Source organism: Cyrtonyx montezumae, unplaced genomic scaffold (genome assembly GCF_038088225.1).
Source record: "Cyrtonyx montezumae isolate F1298 unplaced genomic scaffold, pur_monq_1.0 scaffold_8, whole genome shotgun sequence".
In the NCBI taxonomy this organism is placed as follows: domain Eukaryota; kingdom Metazoa; phylum Chordata; class Aves; order Galliformes; family Odontophoridae; genus Cyrtonyx; species Cyrtonyx montezumae.
This window is the reverse complement of record NW_027072089.1, coordinates 61,419,148-61,439,607: the sequence shown is the minus strand read 5'-3', so window position 1 is coordinate 61,439,607 and position 20,460 is coordinate 61,419,148. Positions and strand designations below refer to the sequence as shown.

Sequence of the window (20,460 nt, the reverse complement as noted above, 5' to 3'; positions counted from 1 at the left end):
GATCCTCCTCACCAATTACAAGAAGAAAATATTCTTATGTATAATGATGCTTTCATTTTAAGTACTTTACATAAAAAGTACTATTTAGTTATCTTTGCTGCTTCACTTAATCAATTATTAGAATAGGAAAAAGTAGCAAAGTATATAAAGCATCTCACTCAGGATAGGTCTACCTTAATTATAGAAAAACAAAGAAACACCAGAAATTCACCGTGTCAATTGCTTACATTTTTATCTGAATTCCACAGCCTGCAGCATACAGCAAAAATAAGGGATCTTCATAACATAGCTCAAGTTTTCCAACACGAACTGGGACACTGTCACTCAAGTTCTGCTACACCACATTCCCTGGGCTGCTGTACATGCTGTAGCACGCTTGGCTGGCCTGCCCTCAAGCTCTCCTTTTTGGTAAACATTCTGGGCTACTCAAAACTGTTTATGAACAAAAAATACTAGAACACATGGACTTAGTACATTTTTTGTTCATTAAAAACAAGAATAAAATTACATTTTCTTGTATTACTTGAGACAAAAATTGGCCAGAACCTGTGCATGAAATTGGCTTCCCTGAAATTCCCTCTTTCTTATCTTCCATGTAAGGATGAATTTTTCTGAAACCATAAACTCACTACTACTTTCACAGCCCTGATGTCCTGTTGCAGACACTGTTACAGCACCGTTAGTGATTCACCAGGCCTTAATAAAAGTCAGGGAGCAGTAAGAGATGCAGACAGTTCTGCTTAAATACTTGCTCCAAAAGAAAATCTAACACATGGATACACTAAGAGCAACTGTATTCATTCTATTCATAAGAACACAGAAAAGCTGAACTAAACAGTTACAATCAAGAAAAAAAAACCAAGTCTTACCTTTTAACTGTTTCCTAATAGGTTTGTTTGGTTCAAGCCATCGCTGTGAAATGAAAAACTATTAGATGGATTAAGAATATTTATAAATAATGGCTGTTTACTTTTGTATGCATGTGTACATATATATACATATGTACATATACATACACATTTTTTATTTACTATACTTACAGGTGAATCTACTGAAGTTTCATTTTGCTGTAAACCAAAATACTCCTTCTCCGTCACACCCAACTGGCTATAGGTCATATCCAACAAAATCTGCCCAGTGTCTTGTTTCTGAAAACAAGAAACATTTAGAAGTGAAACTGTGAAACATGTGTTGTAAAACACAAATCATGAAATAAGTTTTATTAAAGAAAAAATATACCACTTGTGAATAAAAATAGCAGCTAATTCATTTATTCAGTTTCTCAACTATGTAAGAGCTTTATATCCAGAAAAAAGTCCTTTTTGTTTTATTTAAATGAAAGAAACTTTCTTCCCAAAACGCATTACATATCCAAAATCTCATGATATGAATAGATACGAACGCAAGCCATTGAGGTCGGTCCAGCAATTGACTTTTACACAGGTCATCCCTCCCACAATCCATCTTTAGGAGCAATACTTCTCTCCGGAGCAGTAACCTGCAATCATGGCTTACGGCCACATGAGGCTGCTGTGGTTCCTGAAGTCATCCCAAAAGCAGCTCCGTTTCCACAAAGTTTTCACAAGGGAAGGTTTGTATACACCAGAATGAAGAAAAAAAAGGTAGGAGGACTCTGTAATTCTAGCCATCAGATCCTGGAGTTCAGCTTGAATTCCCACTCACCCTACTACCAATACACTCCTGCCTAGACATCTATCCAGTCAGGTATTCCCAGAAGAACTGGCGTACCATGGGACATGAAGAAGTGTAAGCATGGTTGTTTTTTTTTGTTGTTCTTGTTGTTGTTGTTGTTTTTTCCTGGAATTAAATTAGCCTATCTCCACACCACTGCATCGTGGAGTACTGATAACCAGCATCTGTCAAAGAACAACACTAATCAATGCTATTAAAGAAAGAAAAAATAAACTGCTGAACAAGACTGCGATCTTAGATATGCTAACATGAAATATATCTTGCAATGCTGTAAAGCACTTCAAATCTAGTCAAACCAAGCCAGTTTGCTTGGCATCTTGCTACTAAAAAAAAACCCAAACACATTAAATATATGTAAAAATTCCATGTGATCTTCTGAATTTTAAGAGAAGTGACATCAGAAGAAAATTCTTCATTCTGCAACACATGCACGTTGTTTAAAAAATAAAATCAAAAGACTTAATGCATATGTATTATAGTGACCACATCTTTGTGAATGGCCTTTATTCAGTGCGTAAGAGTGCTCACTCAAGCACTCAAAACAATATTGTGTTCAATTTCAATTACACGACAGTCAAGCCCTGCTCAAAAGACAGATTTACCTGTTTCTGGTTTTTGTAGGTTTTTTGTTGTTGTTTGCTTGGTTGTTTTTTGGCTTTTTTTGTTGTTTCTTGTTTTGACTTGTTTTTCTTTTTACACTGGCCACCAGCACTGTAACTGAGTGCTTTAAGTATTAACATATTCCATAGTCTTATCTCATAAAAACAATAATCCTATTTAGACAATAAGAAAACCAAAGACTGAAGTGAAAAGACACACACGTTATTTTGGAGTACTGAATATTAATCAGTACTAGCTACTGCCAGAGCTGAGCTCCAGCAACTCCACTGCGATCTGACAGATCACTATTTCTTCACCATACTCCTGATAAAAGGCCTATTAAAGTCCATCCCTAGTTTTCTAGAGCAAAGTCGCACAAGAAGAAAAATGCAGGCAACACTTAACTCTCACATATGAGACTGGCCTCTCTCCTTTGACAGGCTCTCCTACTTCCCTCTTCTCGATGTTCCTTGAGACATTCAAACCACAGCACCTATCAAAACCAATTTCTTTTTTTCCTTCGAATAGTAGACTTCAGCTAAAGCATAAAAATTGCAGCATCTCAGTGACAGGCAAAAAAGCACGTAAATAAGCACTCCTCATCACACATGGCCATGATGTGCACTTTGAAGGCAGTCCTATACAGCACTGCCAATGAGGTGAGCTCACCTACAAAGACTGAGATTTATTAGAGGCTATCTATACATGTACACAACATCTCCCAATGGAAACAGCAAAAGCAACCATGATCCTCTGAAATAATGGGCATCTCCTGAATTACGCTCTCCAGAATTCTGTGGGGTTTTTTAATTTATTTTTTAGTTTGTTTGTTTTTTGTAACATTGCTTGTTCTTATTCTTGGAAGCAGAACATTAAAAACTGTCAAGAGGCATCACATGAAGCCTGCACAACTCTGAAGCATGACTCTGCATCTCTGGAGTATACTTTTAACACTGAGCTAAACGAGAAATTAATGGTTATTTTGTAACCAAAAGCAGTAATTACTTAGGATGACGCATACACTTTAATCAGAAGAGTTTGGGAATTTGGGATTTTGTTACAAATAGACTAACAGAAGATTATGTTGAGCAGATTCTACTGCTGATATGCTCTTAAATTCAAACACTCCCAATTCCCCTTATTTTCAACAGCACTGCCTCCCAGTTTCTGTACCATTTTTACACTTCTGGTTCTTCAGTCCTTTCAGATATCTCCACCTTCTCTCAATGGCATACCTCTCTTCTTCTGCCATAAATGAAATGCTATGACTTTTTACTCCTTCCCTCTAAAACCAAGCAAACTCCCTGTTTCAATATTCTGAATCCCAACCCTAGGGGTGTTCAGCCACTGTGCTAGTTTCCTCTTCGTGCCTAGCATTCCTTTCACCCCCTCTTCTCCACTTATTTTCACAAGTAATTGGTAACACCACTTTTCTGTAGTTCAATCCTTGCTTTTTAGTATTGAAAGCACAATTTTTCTTTTCCACAGTGCCTAGATCAAGCACCCACTCCAGAAATCTGTGCCACATATAAGAAGTCATTTCCAACTGTTAAAATCTTTTTCAGTTGTCAAAATTCCTGCGGTTGAGGGTTTTGTTTTGTTTTTTTCCTCAATAAAATTGTATTTACTTTAGTCTAACTTTCCTTTTTAAGAAACAGATGCACCATTTCTTCAGTTCTATGTAACAAAAAGTTATTCACACAGCTCATGCTGCACAATCTCTGCGCAATCTTCAGTCTCCTTTGCACATAAACAAGTTTCAGATTCAGGTATAAAGTGAGGCAGGCTAAGAATGTCATCGCTTCTCCGCTTTTGAATTTTGACATCTATTCCAACAGACAGTCCTAAGACACACACTACTCAGACACTACAAACTGTCAAATGCTCCTCCACAGAATGAAGGCATAACAATATGAACACCACTCAGCTAAAACGGAGATTAGAATCAAGTTCTTAACCCTACAAATATATATAGTGAGTAACAAACTCTTAATAATGCTCTTCCTTCTCCATATAATGAGGTAAGTAATTAAACACATTCCACGCTTGAGTACCATTAGCAAGTACCACCTTGAGAGAGTTTCTGATTCCTACCCTGGAAGGAAGTTTCCATTTCAACTTTCTGTCAACCACCAATCCTTATTCTGGTGTTAAAGGTTTTGCATTCATTTGCTGTTGTAGAGGTGTTAATCACCTCATAGCTACACATCACTCAAATCCATTTGAATCTGTTTAGAAATTGCTTTCACCTAAGGTTGGATACACCAACATTAATATTTAAAGCTGTCACAGCTTACATCTAGCATTGTCTGCCTGTGCTACCACACGAGCTCCTCAATTATCACAGGAAATAATTATGCAAGTTTAAAATCTTCTTGCTTACTAGAAATTAAAGAGAAAGAAACCCTTCACTAATTTTACTTCCATCACCTTGTATGATCACAGACCTGCTGCCCTCAGAACTGTAAACCTATTGTAAGTGAGGACTATTAGCAAGTAATCATTTCACTTTAACTTCTACAAAGGGGAACAAAGCAGCACCTTAACCAGACAGTGCAACACATCTCTCTGCCTTCCTTCGGAAGTGTTGTCTACGGCTGTCCCTTCTTGGTTTAGGCCTTTAAACAGCCTGGCTCCATTGGCCTCTATACGCCTAAGAATTTGAACAAACTGCTACAGTTTCTTTTAGAATCCACACTAACTTGCTCTTTTGCTAACAATGCTCTTTTCTTTTGCTGGAAATTATTTACTCACCTGATCCTCTTATTCAGAGGCTTGCAAGATTTTGTTTAACCAGAATAAACAAAAGGGCCTGTTCTTTCCTCAGGACCAGACTTCTGTAGAGCATCCAAGTTGTTCCTTCCATGACTACTCAAGCTGGAACTTGCCTCTTTTGTCTGTTTGTGATTGTGCACGTGACTTTCCACAGTCTGGCCCCAATGCCAAGACTAATACTGCTAATACTTTCTTGACAGTGGCTCAAGATTCCTGCCTGAGGTACAGTAGCACTCACCTTATTCATAACCACAATATTAGTAGATCAAACCACCAGTGACTTTCTCCTCTATTCTTTAGTACTGAAAACTGAGCTACAAAGAAAAAAAAAAAAAAAGCAAAACAAAAAGACCAGCCCCCCACAGCAAAACATCTTACAAAAACTTTTAGCTTACACCACTGATTTTCCCATGTTCACGGCCATCTGTCTGCTACATCATAACCCCACATATTTTTTTATTATTAATAATGCCTCAGATCTTCCACTATTTTTATTTACTGAAAAAATTAAATAGCGTGTTAATGAAATTCACCAGTCAGGAACGCTGTTAGTAATGTCCAGTTTTACGTCTTTTCTCAGCAGGAACTACTGGCACCTTGAATCAGCTCTGTGCCCATACTGCAAATGTGCTAGATTCCACATACTACAGCTCAACATTTCCCTATATAGAGTCACATAATATAGTTATCTAAGCTTACTAAATATGGACCCACTGCATTTCCTTTGTCTAAAAACAATCTAACAAATACATACATGAGATTAATCATGCCAGATCTAACTCTGAAAAACCTCCCCTACACTAATTCTTTCCTTCAGCATTTATTAGGAAGCCAGGCCCCAGGAAGGGATCAAACTAACAAGCCAGCAGTAGGCCAGATCACTTTCTCGCTGTCTTCAAAGTCATCATCAAGTTTCATGCCATCTTATTGTTTTCCAATCATAGAGTATCCTGATCTGTCTCAACATACAACTAAATATTTGTTGCCAGTCTGAAATTTCATACAGCAGTTCTTTCAACATGCAGAGATGCACATTAGCACCAACCTCTCCTGAATTATCCAAGAACATTCAGCAGGAAAACCTAGTGATGAAGATAACATACCTTTATCGTCCCATTTTACTATGAGCAGTTTAAAGTCATAATGCATACCCACAATTGAAAAGAACATTTAAGAGAACCTCTGCTCATTGCTTTAAACATAACAACTGTAACTGCTGGTGCTAATTGTAACAAGCACATGCCTTTTCAAGCAATTGAAGGAGTTTGATTGAAATTGTGTGGAAAAAAATACACAAAAGAACTCGTATCACAGAATTGTAGGGGCTGGAAGGGACCTCTAGAGATCATCCAGTCCAACTCCCCTGACAAGGCAGCTCCCTAGCCCAGGTTGCACAAGTAGGCATCCAGGTGGGTCTTGAACATCTCCGGAGAAGGAGACTCCACCACCAATCTGTGCAGCTGTGTCAGTCCTCCGTCACTGCACTGTGAAGAAGTTCCCATGCACATTAGTGCAGAGCTTCCTGTGCTTCAGTTTGTGGCCATTTCCCCTCGTCCTATCGCCATACACTGCTGAAATGAGTCCAGCCTCATCGCTTTTCCTCCTGCTCCTTAGGTATTTATAGACGTAGATCAGATCCCAAGTCTTCTTTTTTGAAGGCTGAACAGACCCAGGTCTCTCAGGTTCTCCTTGTAAGAGAGGTGCTCTACAATTTTTATCATCCCTGTAGCAATCTGCTGGACTCTTTCCAAGAGATCCCTGTCTTTTTTGTACTGAGGAGCCCGTAACTGGGCACAATACTCCAGGGGAATCCTCACCAGGGCAGAGTAGCAGGGCTTATTATTATAGCTGAATCCTTATATTTCTCAAAGGAAAACCTATTTCTAGAAATAAGCCAATAGTTTAAAAGCAAAAAAACCACAGGTACTAAAGACAAATGTTAACTGTGCTTCAGAAAGATAATCCAACATAGAAATTATCTGATATTAAGTTTTAGGCCTTCCCAAAGACCAGTTCACTGAAAATTGAGATGCATGCAACCCAAGTGGGCACTCTTGGTAAATGAGTGAAAGAGAAATAAGGGAAAACTCCCACAGGAATATATCAAAAGTTGCAAAAAAAAAAATTGAATTATTGCTCAATATACATCTATTAAACATACCTAAACATGTCCAAGGGCACATTCTGTATGTATTAGAATGACAAGTATCATCTTCCCTATGTGGAAAATAGAGTTAACTGCAGAGACAAATAATCTCACCACAAAATTCAAATGCCTAACATATATCGCAAGGCTTAAAAAAAAACTTGAATATGATTAATACAACATTTCACACCAAGTACAGTCAAGCCTTGGTCTCAAATGTGTTTATTAAATAATGTTTCCAAGTTCTAGTTTACATAACACCTTCCATTCTTTGGATGGTCATCAGACATGTTCCATCTAAATAGTGAAATATGTTATATAGGAAAGACAAGACAGGCCACTTCAGGCTGTTAAGATTAACATACATCTCTACTTGTACTGCAAGCAAAGAAGCAGAGCACATCTCTCTATACTCCACTGAGAGTTTTCTTAACAATGACCTAGAGAACTGCACGTACCACAAGCAATGTTAATCAACTCTTTGTGAGACCATCAATATATATTTTGTATTCATCGAAATTATTTAGCATATATGGTGTGAACAACAGCAAGAAAGGCTATAATTCCTCTACTATACTCAAGTCAAAATTCAGAAAGCAAAAAACTGATACTCCACCCTTGAAATTAAATCTTCCTTTTTACCCACCAAACTACCAACATTCTTCAGTATACAAGCTTAACAAGAACAAATTCACAGAAATAAATTTAGCAGCAATATTCAGGTCTCTTGGAAGATAGGAAGTCCCTTGGGTTATTTCCATGAGCAAAAATCATCTTCCTCCTTTCACTGCTCCATTTTAGGATGGTTAGCTTTTGTTCAGATTACTACAAATACAATCACCTGGAAAAGGAAGTTCCATGAAGGAGAATGACAGAGATGCCTACAGATATCATTTTAAAAGTTTTCCAAGCCTATACAGTTTGCTAACAAAGTTCAAGGAAACTGAACTAAAAGGATTGTATAATCATCCAGCTGCTACAGAATGAAAAGTCCTATTTATATTCTCCCTGTTCTCCAGAAGGTTCAGTATTTGCTGACCTCATTAATATTGTATCATTATTTTTAAAGATGTCACTTAGTTTAAAATTTCAAAACACAAATTCCTCTCTTCAGTATGTCAATAGGTTGACACTTAGGGCTATTTAATCTATCATCTTTATATTGAATTTAAATTCACTTGAAATTCATCAGTATTAAGCATCTGTGCAGTGCTAATCAGACATCAGTGTGTACAACCTCGGAATATACACTTGCCTAAACTCAACGAAAATTTCTTTTTAGCTACTTCTACTCTTGATTTTTTTTTCCCCATTTTTCTCTATAATGTTCCTATCTCTGGGAAATAAATCCTCTTGCTGTAAGAATTCAGTGTTCAGATAACTGTGTTCAGATAAGTGCTGCATGACAGTTGCTGTCATTAGAATTGGAGGAGTCTTCTTCTCCTACCTGGGCTATTGAACAAAAGAAGGCCAAGTTTTCAGCATTCTGCCTCTCTCCAATCGCTCCTCACTCCCCATTGCAAAAAAAAAAAAAAAAATCTTGTCTACAAATGCAAATGTAGACAACATGTAAATGAACAATACCAGTCCAATACCAGCTTAAAGTGCAACATACATCCAAACAGAGTTTTCATAAAACACAGTCAAGAACTCCTAGCCCACAAACTAGCCTTGAAAAAATGCCAACATTCGTTTTCCACCAATACGCTGAAGTTCTGTTCACAGACATAAAAACAAATGGTCTCACCCATGAAGACAGAAACATTCAAGCAAACTTTAGGAAGCTTTTTTTTTTTCTGTTAATGTAAGGAGGACTCAAATATAAACTTTATACAGCTGGCTTCTAATCTTTTCCAGAAATAGACCTAAACAGAAAGCAGTAAAGCCTGCCCTGAGGCAGACCTCAAGGTTAGAGAATCTGGAAGGACAAGGGCCCTGACCAATGAGGTCCCTTATGATAGCTCAGCATTCCAAGGATATCAGTCTTCCTGAAACTGGTCCTTGCATTAACACCATGTACCTGGGTAGTCATACTTCTCGCTTCTTTTTAACAAAGGGTCCTGTTCTACCTCAGGGCAGTTCAGCATTACAGCTGCAGTGAAGGAGTCTCTTCTGATCCTTGGATCAAGGATAATCAGTAGAGACACCCTAAGGGTACCTTCAAGGCAGGGAGCTACATCATCTGAGTCCCTGAGATTCATAAATTTGATGATTGTTAGAACTCACTGCTCAAAGGACAAAATGAGAAGCACAAAGTTCAGGTGTTCAGTGTTAGATTTCAGACCAAATGCTAAATATAAAGCTGTGTAAACACTTGCTCACTGGGAAGAATATACTACTATTAAGGGATTTCAAAAAGTTTTAATCTCTCCTTTTTCAAAGGTCATTGTGCATGAGGAGGCATTTAGGCTAGATCTATTCAAAACTGACAGATAAGGCAATCCTATAGGGCATGCTGGAAAAAAAACAATGAATTTTCTGTTCATATGAAGCTGCTTCTCTTATACGCTTACCCCTTAATATACTTCTCCTCAGCATTAGCTACTTCACATCATATTTATGTAACAATGTCTATATGTGTGTGAGTGTGTATACATATTATTTTTACAAACACATATATATATACACGAAAACATGTATTTAAGATGTATATAGATACATGCATACAAGTATAAACTGGATAAAATGCATACTAAAATATTAGACCAATTCCGGATATATTGAAATGGAATTACAATTAGAATGAAAAACTCACCTGCTTGGCAAGCAAATTCATTTTCTTTCAGTAAATACCCAACAGATACAGTTCAGAAATAAAATCAATAAAATCTCAAGAACTAACTATTAATGAGTCCCCTTTAAATACAAATTACTTATTCATAGCTGATAACAATCAGCATATCTGTTTCTTTGTTGTTCCCATATCGTGCAGAAGACCTTTCACCAGATACAACAGTCACACTGAGACTTCATGACACCTTAGTCCGCCGCCTTAGAGAAAACTAAAACAACACCTTATCAACCAATTTTGTAAGCCGAAAATCTGAAATTTGAAATGATAAAGCAACGAGTTTAATGTCTTGTCGAAATCCCATACCTCCAGGTCCTGTATTTGATCTTCAGCTTTCAAATGAACGTTAATGGATTTAAAACAAATACATAATTTTCCCAACTTACATTGACTTTGAAGCTTTGTGTTGAGCCATCCAAAAAGTGAACGTTACAGGTTATCTCTGATCGTGTCTTCTCTTTTGGTAGTTCTGATGCTCGTATGTTATTTATCCTCCCACCTAAGGCTCGTAAACGGGAGTTCATAACTATTGCTGAATAACCTACAAAGCAAAAAGTACATTAAATAACAGTTCTTACAATTCACTTATGTTTCATCAACAGTCATCAGAAAAACCCAAAACAGCATAAACATCTTATTACAAGCCAAGTACTAAAGAGTAACAAAGGCTCCTTATACAAAAAAATGAACTATAAAACCAGCAGGTTAGCACTGAGGCTTCCATGCTCCGTATCTAACATGTTTATCAGAATCGTAAGTAATTACTGCAATTCCTAAGTCAGGCCTGGGCCATTGCCTGTGTTTGAAAACAAACAAGCAAAAAAAAAGTCAATATTTTACAGCCAACCATACATAAGTTCATGAAGCCAGACATCTACATCCAACAAAAACAACTCACAAAAATATTGTTTTCAAATTTTTCTTGGAAAAAAATCTTCAATAGTACAATCTCTGAAAACAAGTGTTTCCAAAACTGCAAATTATATATACAAAATATTAAAAATATACTATTCACCAAAATAAGAGCCAAATTAAACACAGTCAGGCCTGTAAACAATTCAAGTCTCTCTTCGCTAGATCAATTTACCAATTGACATCATAACATATAAACCCAGCTGGCAAGCGAAGCTGAGGATAGTTTTCCAAGTTAGTTACCATACCAATTACCAAATCATACCTCACCTATTAGAGGCTAGCTACAAAAAAATTTGCATAATGCGAGTGTTTCCTAGACAGCTAGCCAAGCCAGACAGGAGCAAGGTCAGGACTAGTTTGTAAACTACTCCTGCTTCTCTGCCTGACTTTAAAACATAGCTTTTTTTGTTTGTTTAAAAAGCTAAAGAAGCTGAATTTCTCAAAATAAAATTCCTTAAAATTCTGAAACATCCCTGTAAAAAAAAAAATTGTGAAACACATGAAGAGCCATGAGATAGAAAACTGAGTACTAAAGACAACAAAAAGCAAAGCAGCAAATGGTCAGGAATAGTTAGTCAACACACATTTTGCTGCTTTCTAAAACTGAAAGCATATTTAAATTGCTAAGTCTGAGTCACTTAGCCAGCCCATTGCCTTTCTTTTTTTTTTCCCCCCTCTGGAACAGCAACAGTATTATCTTCTTACTCTTTTCCAAACACACTCTTCTGTTTTGTTAAAGAAGGAAAAAAAAAAAAAGGAGTGATCCCCAGGTGAATTCTGAATCATATTTCCATATGAAGTACTACATACTCCTATTTCTTTGAAGTTCTTGTTCTTGATATAGAATCTGCATTTAAGTATAGCACATTGACATATATATATATATTTACCCAGAAAATGGTAGGTCGCATTCAAGGAATGGTTGCTGAAGAAAACTTACCTAATTACTAAGGGCATCCAAAGGGATGAAATTGCTAGGATTGTGCATGTTTATAACAGTTACATTTTCAACTATTTATTAATCACTCAGTTCCTCTTTTGCCAATAATCCAGGTGACTACAAGAATTATGCTGCAGGCTTTTTCCCCCTATTTTACTCTCAGGGGTCAAAAACATCTCACTGGAGAAAGATACCCCTATCTGCTAGGCCACTGATGGGTAAGAGAAGAAAATTATTTCTTGGGGCCATCCACAGGATGAGGAAGCAGCTTTTCCAAGACTGGTGCAAGCCAGGTCAGCTGGCAGAGGGCAGCCTCATGCTCTGCCCTTCAGGGCTCAGCCCGCGCTGTGAAGACTTGTGCTCGCTCAAGCTTACACGCTCACCCACACTTGGGAAAATTCCATTTGACCCTCTCATTTTTCTACATACTTAACGTCTACACAAAACTCAGCCACTGCTCCCACTCCCTAAATTCAATCCCAGGTTTCTCTGGAATACTAACAAAAGATGACTGAAATTTCATGTTAAAGCCATTTGCAACAACAAAGTTCCATTCGGATGGTTTTCACAAATTTATAATTTTTGATTAAAAATGCATTTTTTTTTTAATGCTACTAAAGGGAACATCATCCTCAAAACTCTCATGGCTCTCCTCCAAGAAGTCAGACCTATTCTCTTCCATGCCATAAAACCTGCTAATCTGTCTCCATGCACCAGTGAAAGGTGGCCAAGTACTAACAATAATACTTCCTTAGATGTTGCTACTTGTCATAAAATCAGAGAGGTGCTTAGTCATAGGCTGAAGTTGGTTTGTTTTCTTACACTAGCTCTTCACAGTTGGGACTGGATGCCCAACTTGGAAATTTATCACAAGAAAATAAACCTTCTAGAGTGATTGATTTGCATAGAGTGCACAAAAGAAAAATTTAGATTTTTTTTTCCCCAGGTTATTTGATGTAAATTGACATTACTAACACAGTCGGAGCTCCCTGACTGTGCCTGCAGGAAGCACAGATCCTTGGCCATCCTAGACAGAGCCAGCTGAGCACAGCAGCCTAGCCAAGAGCAGGATAAGCAGCGCAGCATTTGGACACTGCAGCCATCAGCGAGACTGGAGCTCAAAGGGTCTAAACAAGGCCCAGCAATATGTCAGCAGCTGGACACTGAGTACAGAAAGCTAGCCTCTACTTGCTAGCTCCATGTCCTACAAAGTTATCCTGTACAAGAGCTACAAAATCCCAAAGGAGCTGTTTAACAAAGATCACGCTGCAAGTACGAGCCTAAAGTCAGTGTGTGTGTTAGAGCACGGTGTGCCACTGTAAGTCAGGAGCAACACAACTCTGAGAGTCCCAAGCCTGAAGGACAAAAAGGAAACAGAAAATATGGGAATCTCAGTTACTAGCACTGATCCTTCTACCTTCCTCCACACAGGGACTGTTTTAAAAGTGGTATTTAAAGAGATAAACAGGCACAGATTACAGAAATCCTTGTCAAATCAACCCCAGTGCAGTATTAAGCGGTAGAGAAGCTGTGGGTGCACTGTCCCTGTAAGTGAACAGGGCCAGACTGGATGGGGCCCCGGGCAGAGGGTATCAACCCTGCCCATGACGGGGAGTTCAAACCATACGGTCTTCAGAGACCCTTTCAATCCAAGCCATTCTGTGATTCTATGAACAAAGCAGCTGCTTTGGGACAGGGAAAGCGTCCCTGTGCTGATGACAAACACCAGCAGGCAGCAGCCAGGGGCAGCCATTACATGCAAATCCCAGCTCCCACTTTTGTGGCTTCTGTAGGATGCTAATTCCCCAAAAATGAGAACAAACAAAACATTTGAACATTAGCAATAAGTGAATAGTTTAACATGTATATTTCTCTTCTAAAATAAACACCTTTAATTCAAGAAGTTGAGTAATAATTAAAAAAAACCCAGAAACTAGAGCAGAATAAACAAGCCCAAAACAGAGTTACTTTCACACTGAAGTATAAACCCAAATACATAAAACTCCATCGCATAATCAAATTTTGCAGTAAGCTCACAGGAACAGAAAAACTTAACTACAGACAGAGGTTAATCTTTTCTAAGTGGCATTAAATGCATTTTTAACAAGTCCAGTTATACATGGCTTCCCCAGGAATTAGGCTGCAGTCAAGTAGAACAAAAATGTGTTTTCCTTCACTTTCGTACTGAAGACTGACTTTTTAAATGGACCTTTTCCACGCCAGATTTTAATGTCTTTGCAACTCACTTAAGAGCTATTGGTAAAGAAACTTATGACCCAATCCTCAGCAAAACTACTGTTAGCACATTTGCTACCAAGGAGTTAAATCAAGAACAGCTTTTCTGCTTATATTCTTCAGGACCTTCTAAATAGAATCACACAATACAACTATAAACAGCTGAAAAATACAATTATCATCATTCATTATCACTAAATCATTAGGTAAATGGAAACTATTTCTACTCTTGCAACAGTATGCACTGTTGAGGTGTTTTTTTCTCCCCAGAATGAGAGTACTGTACTCTAAGCATTCTTAGATGGTCCTTATATTCATGATTGAAAATTCATGGCTTTGTGTTGGTCTACTGAAAACTGTCAGTACTACAGAGTGCAGAAATGTCATTTATGAAGAACTAGCACTACTCATCCACACGCATTACCTGAGTAACCTCAACTGACAATGAATATTTTAATGACTAAGTCTTGTACAACCTTTCAGTAAGGGTTACATTTTGAAGCTATTGGTTGCTTTATTTAAAGCATATGAAATAAAATCCTAGAATATCCTGAGCTGGAAGAGACGCACAAGGATTATCACATTCAACTCCTAGCTACACACAGAGTGACCCACAACCCAAATCTTGTGTCTGAGAGCGCTGTCCAGACACTCTTCGAGCTCCAGCAGTTTGGTGCCATAACCATTGCCCTGGGGAGCCTGTTTCCTGCTCACCACTGTAGTACAGAACCTTCCCCAGACACCCAACCCCCACACTTCTCCAATGAACAAGAGATATTCCCATTCCACTGTGTACATCCTAAACTTTGGGAAAAAAAAAAGAAGAAAAGAAAAAGGAAAAAATGTCTGGGATTATAAAGACAGGAAATACATTTAAGATGTCTTCGTATCAATTTATAGCCTCACAGAAAAAAACAACACAAATGGCCTCTATCAAGCAGCAGTTTTCCGTATTTGCCAACTCAAATGATCTGCCAAGCGATCATCACAAAAAGCAACCCTAAAAAACCCTCTGAAGTGTTTGTAAACCACATTCTGATCTTCCTCCCATCCATTAAAGTATTATTTACACATCTTGAAGCCACATCTACCATCAACACATTTTAATGAGGGTTAGATTATTGAGCCAGCTTTGCTGAATAGAAGACTGAAGTTTAACTCAACACCCATGAAAACAGGCTTCTGTTTTCACCTTCTACAAAAACAACTTTCCTTCTTTTCTACTTTACCAATGTGAAAGTAGATGCCTCATTATTAACATAAAATGCAGCTCTAAAGCTTCATGGGAAAATCCCACGAAGTGTTTAACCACAGTATAATACTTGTAAGTTTCAATTAAAATTAAAAGGCATTTCTAAAGCCACAAGCAAAGTGAAAAGTTTCACTTTGAGCAATGCTCACAGGTAATCACTGACTCCTTATCTATAGCCATTTCCCACAAACTTTGCCTGGCATATTGCTCAATAGTCACACAGAAAGGCATCTTGGAAGCCAGAAGCATCAGGTGGTAGAACTTCCACCATTAAAAAAAATCAACTATAAGTACAGAACAGATATGAAACACAAAAGCACAAAAGCTTTAGGTGAAGAAACATTCAAGCTTATGGTATAAAAATACCCCCAGATTAAGATATAAAGCATTAGAGGATCCAATGCTAGAGAATCTTCTTACTTAGAACTGGAATAAAAGTTAATACCCACATCACCAAAAGAGTAGCTGCAAGTTCTCCAGTCGTAATTCCTAAGACAGCAGCAATTTCATTCTTGTGAAAAAAAATTTTAGAATGTATCAGACAAAAAGATTCAGTATTGTAATATTTACTTCTAGGTGGCAATATCTCTGATACGTTCCAGCACAACAAAATTATTTACTTGTCATATAAATCACAAATAGCTACAAGTGTTTTGAGAAAGTTATCAAAAATGGCGGGAACAAAAATTCAGACATTCTTGTTATAGTAGTTTTTAACAAAAAATAATTTTGCAGTCACAAAAACTGAGTTAAGTAAGAAAAAAAGATGTCAACAAACAAACCTTATAAGCAGAGAGTATTTAAAATGGTAACCTCATGAAATGATAGCATTAAATCGCCTGTATTAGTGTATATTTTCACATATAATAACAGCTCAATGTTTAAAAATAAAGAAAAAATCATCTTTACTAAAGTATGAAGAAACCTTCATCTGCCAACTCAATATGTTGGAGTTATCCACAAACAAGTCTTCATAGTAGTAGACTGCATATATAGTCACTTCTTTATTTGCTTATTTAGAATACAATTAAAGTCCTTTCATTTCCATGTAGATAGTTACAAGGAAAAAAAAACCTTGATTTAAAAAACAAAAGAAACCGCAAGTAATTTTGAACATTCTTTTCTATGGCAGCTCTTTAAAATTGGAACATATCTAATGACCTTTAAAATAAAGATAAGCACATGAACTGGTTTGCTCATATGTCTAGAAACTGGGTACTTAATAGCAACCATTGCCTCTGAGAAGATTATCCAGTACATATGGATTAATACATTTTAAACACTCTCATATCACTGCAAGATGCTACATGCTTAACTAATAAATAAAATTTATTCAGCATTTTACAGATCTTCCCCAGACCTAATTAAAACTTTCAACTATAACATATTTCAGGTAAACATGTATTGCCAGGATCTCTGAGAGAAATCCAACTGCCTGGTACTTACACACATGGATGGGGGCTAAACAGACATAACTCAACAAGCTTCAACATTTGCTACAACTTAGGGTCTGGAAACAATGCAAGTAAGGATAGAGCAAGTGCCTAGAAGAGAGAACAAATATTTGTAGGAAGCAATGGATAATTTCTGTTGATATAAAGCTTGAAGAGCTCAGTGTATTCACTCAGTCAAAGAGGAGAACACAAGGTAGTTGAAGTGAGAAGTTCTCTACATGAGGGGAGGGTGGTAGGTATTAAATTACCACAGCCTCTCTGCAATGCGTCCAGCAGCAAGACTGTTTATCTGAAAACTTAATCTTTGAAATCAGATAACCTAAAGGCAACTACATTCTAGAAGAGCTTACTGGTGGAAAAACAATACTGACCATCCATGTCAGTACTCAGGTTCTTAAGCATCATTTAACTTCTGCAGAAGATACTTCAGTCACGTGCATGAAGAACCAAACCAACAGAATGACACCTCAAACTGCAGCACCAGGTCCCACCAACCTCACCGACGCTACTTTACATACATAGAACTGACCTGTGTGGTGAAGTCCGGCATGTCACTTCACACAACATGAAGCATCACAGTCAGACCTTAGATACTGATTAGCAGTAGTACAAGTGATACTATCTAATAGAGTGAGTCAGAGGGAAAAAAAAACAGGAGGAAAAAGCAATTGAAGTAATAGCAGAGGCCTTCTCTCTAATGCTATCCAAGTACTGTAGAAATACAAATGAGGATAAATACTTATAATGCTTTCAAAATTTCAGTAGTTTTTACTGCTCACAAGAGATGCCTCATTTATTTTAAAGCACATTTGTAAAATAACACCTGAAAACATTGTGCTCACTTCAGTAATGGCTCATTGCTCCATTTCCTGCACCACGGGAACTGGAGAATTCAGGAACTCGATGGCTTCCTCTATAGCCTGCTTCTACTTGAAATGCTATGGCAGCTTAAAAGATAACTGGCTCACAGAATAAAGCAAGCTCTATCACTGATTTATTTCCTAAACAATGCCTTTTGGGGCTACAAACAATACTTATGTCAATTAGAAACTGCAGAGTGAAAGCAGAAGTTTACCTTCCTTAGCTCAGCATTATCTTACGTTAACGACTGTGAAATCTGAAGAATAAAAAAGCTGAGTTTTATTAGAAGTTGAGCATTGCAGTGCCCAACTATCAACGTTTCTCATAAATAGTTCAGGATACACTGAATTATACAAAGAGAAATCTATTCACTGTCATGCTGTAATATCGAATACGAAGCTGCACTGACAGCCACACTATGCAGGCAACCAAATAACACTATTTGGTTAAATACAATAAATAATTTATGCCCTAAAATCTTTCAAAACAGAAGTAAGCACTCACCACCGAACTTTACACAGAAAAGCTACTGAAATATTCTGAAAATTCAGGTGTCAAATTAATCAAAACATTTAAGTTGAAATACAAAAATGGGCAATAAACGGCATTTCACAAAAGTACTGTATGACAAACGAGAACCATCATGACAGTTTTTACTGTCAACTACTGTTGTGATAATTACGCAAAATTTTAATCATTTGCATTACAGATTCTGGAAAGAACGCATAAACACAAATACCTGAAAGCTCTCTTATAATGGATACATGCAAAAATACTTTTAAATAGGAAATACTGCAGTTTTCTATATCCATACTGTGATACTAGTCAAGAAATCTCAGATTTGTTTTACTGGTTTTAAAAAACAAAGGAAAAATCCTCAACACAAAACAGGGCCTATTCACATAAATATTGCACTATCCATTAAGCTTGCTGCTGCCAATCTCTCATAGTACAATCACGTAAGATATATGCTTTGCAACAATTTAAAGCTACTGTCCATTACAAAACTGTTCATCTACATTCAACCATGGTGAGTAATGTGACAGTAGTTCTGCAGCATGGCAGTCAGTAACTTAAAAACACATACAGACATATGGTTTACAGGTAATATCTCTTAGTATGTTGACTACTACAGATAAGTTAAATAACAAAAATGAATACAATTTTTCCTTGTATCTCAACTGCATACTCGATAGTTTTTCTATGCATTAACCAGCTCAGTAAAGGACCTCCTTCTACAGTGGTTCCCCCTGATTAATACATTACATTTTCTTGACAAAGCTTCAAATAACACATAATGAGGTTACCAAACATCTCATTCTCTCCAATAGGAGTGATGTTATTGTACATTACATTTCATCATCTTCGTTTACAGAAAAATGAAATTAAGTTTTCTTTTTTATTAAAAAAAGCAGAAAAAGTAAGGCTGTAGAGAGAAAGACAGGACAGCGGATTCAGTATTAAAATGTCTTTTTATTTCTGATGTCACCAAGGGCATCGTGTGAACAAGTTTGTTTTCTCCAAATTGAACATGGATCACAACTGCTCTACAATTGCCCAAGTGTACATTTTTAATGCAAACTTCAGAGCAGGCAGCACACTGCAGGAGACTGCCTGGTGAGTGAACTTGAGTGTGTACAGTGCCATTGAACACCATAGCATGGATGAAAGAACTGAACACAGCTGAAATCTGCTAGTAAGTTCTGACGGCAGTGGTGACTGAGGACAAAATCCTTAATTTCAATAAAAACAGAATGAATGCCACACAAAGCTAACTGTACTTTTAAAGAGTGCATTAAATGGGACAGAGTCCCCCGATCCATTGCTACAGCACCAGAGAAACAGCCTGAATTTACAGATGACTGTGGTTGCTCTTGAGTAGGCACAGTTCAGGATCAAACACTGCTTCTTTATCCTGTATGAAATCTATGTGTCACTTGACAACAGTGGGATACAAAGTAAACAGCAAACAAGGAGCAGGAGGAGCAGTCTGAGAACATAAATGCCCTATTCAGTATGCAAAGCCTGGTGAAGTTCCTGCCTTAGAATCTTCACAAGGTCCACCAATAATATGAAAAACAGAACCGCACAGATGCCCTTTGGTACTGTTCAATATTTATAATGCTGCCCAGCTGTTAGCTGAAACAGTTTCTGTTGTTTTCGCAAACCTCAGAACCAGGCAAGCAGCAGCCAAGACTGATGACAGAATTTTTCTGCTGAAAATGGTACTAAGCAGAGAAACTCAAACAGGTTGAGTCATTTTTAATTATGTGCTAAATTTCGAACAGTACCCTTGATCCCTAGACAAACCCAAATTAAAGATTTGTATCACTCTGAGGATTTTCTATTGATGACCATTATGCATTTTGTTTCTTAACAGTATAGGACTGTATTTCATTCAAGCTTGCAGGTTGTTTTTAGTTTTGTTTTTCAAAATAAATAAATAAATAAATAAAACATTCCTATTAGAGACTGTTCAGACTTCATAAGAAGAAAACTGTGTTAACAAGCACAAAGCATTCCTCAGAATCACTACAAATTATTTTTCTGCAACCAGTCTTTGCCTTCAGACTTCATGGACCTGTTTCCTATACATTCATGCCTCACACATTACACTCTACGCTCTGCCACAAGCTTTTAAAACACATTCCCTCAAGCATGACAGAAGACTTCCCATGCTATAAAGCATACAAAGCCACAAAAAGGTCCCCAAACAGATCTAGAACAAAGCACTGGAAATTATGCAGCTAACCACAGAATATTATTGAAAAAGATAAG

At 37.3% G+C, this 20,460-nt stretch overlaps 1 protein-coding gene across 3 annotated transcripts in view; it reads right to left on the bottom strand.

Annotated features, from left to right (window-relative positions):
- The window catches only part of PTPN3 (protein tyrosine phosphatase non-receptor type 3), a 156,418-nt gene that overhangs the window by 78,566 nt on the left and 57,392 nt on the right, over positions 1 to 20,460 (bottom strand). For 2 of the 3 annotated variants that reach the window (XM_065752640.1, XM_065752642.1), the window contains exons 2-4: positions 10,412 to 10,566; positions 1,041 to 1,148; positions 870 to 927 (exon numbers count right to left, since the gene is read on the bottom strand). In XM_065752640.1, the coding sequence (XP_065608712.1) occupies positions 870 to 927; positions 1,041 to 1,148; positions 10,412 to 10,566 (321 nt within the window). The remainder of the gene's footprint in view (positions 1 to 869; positions 928 to 1,040; positions 1,149 to 10,411; positions 10,567 to 20,460) is intronic. The other variant, XM_065752641.1, reaches the window with a different exon arrangement.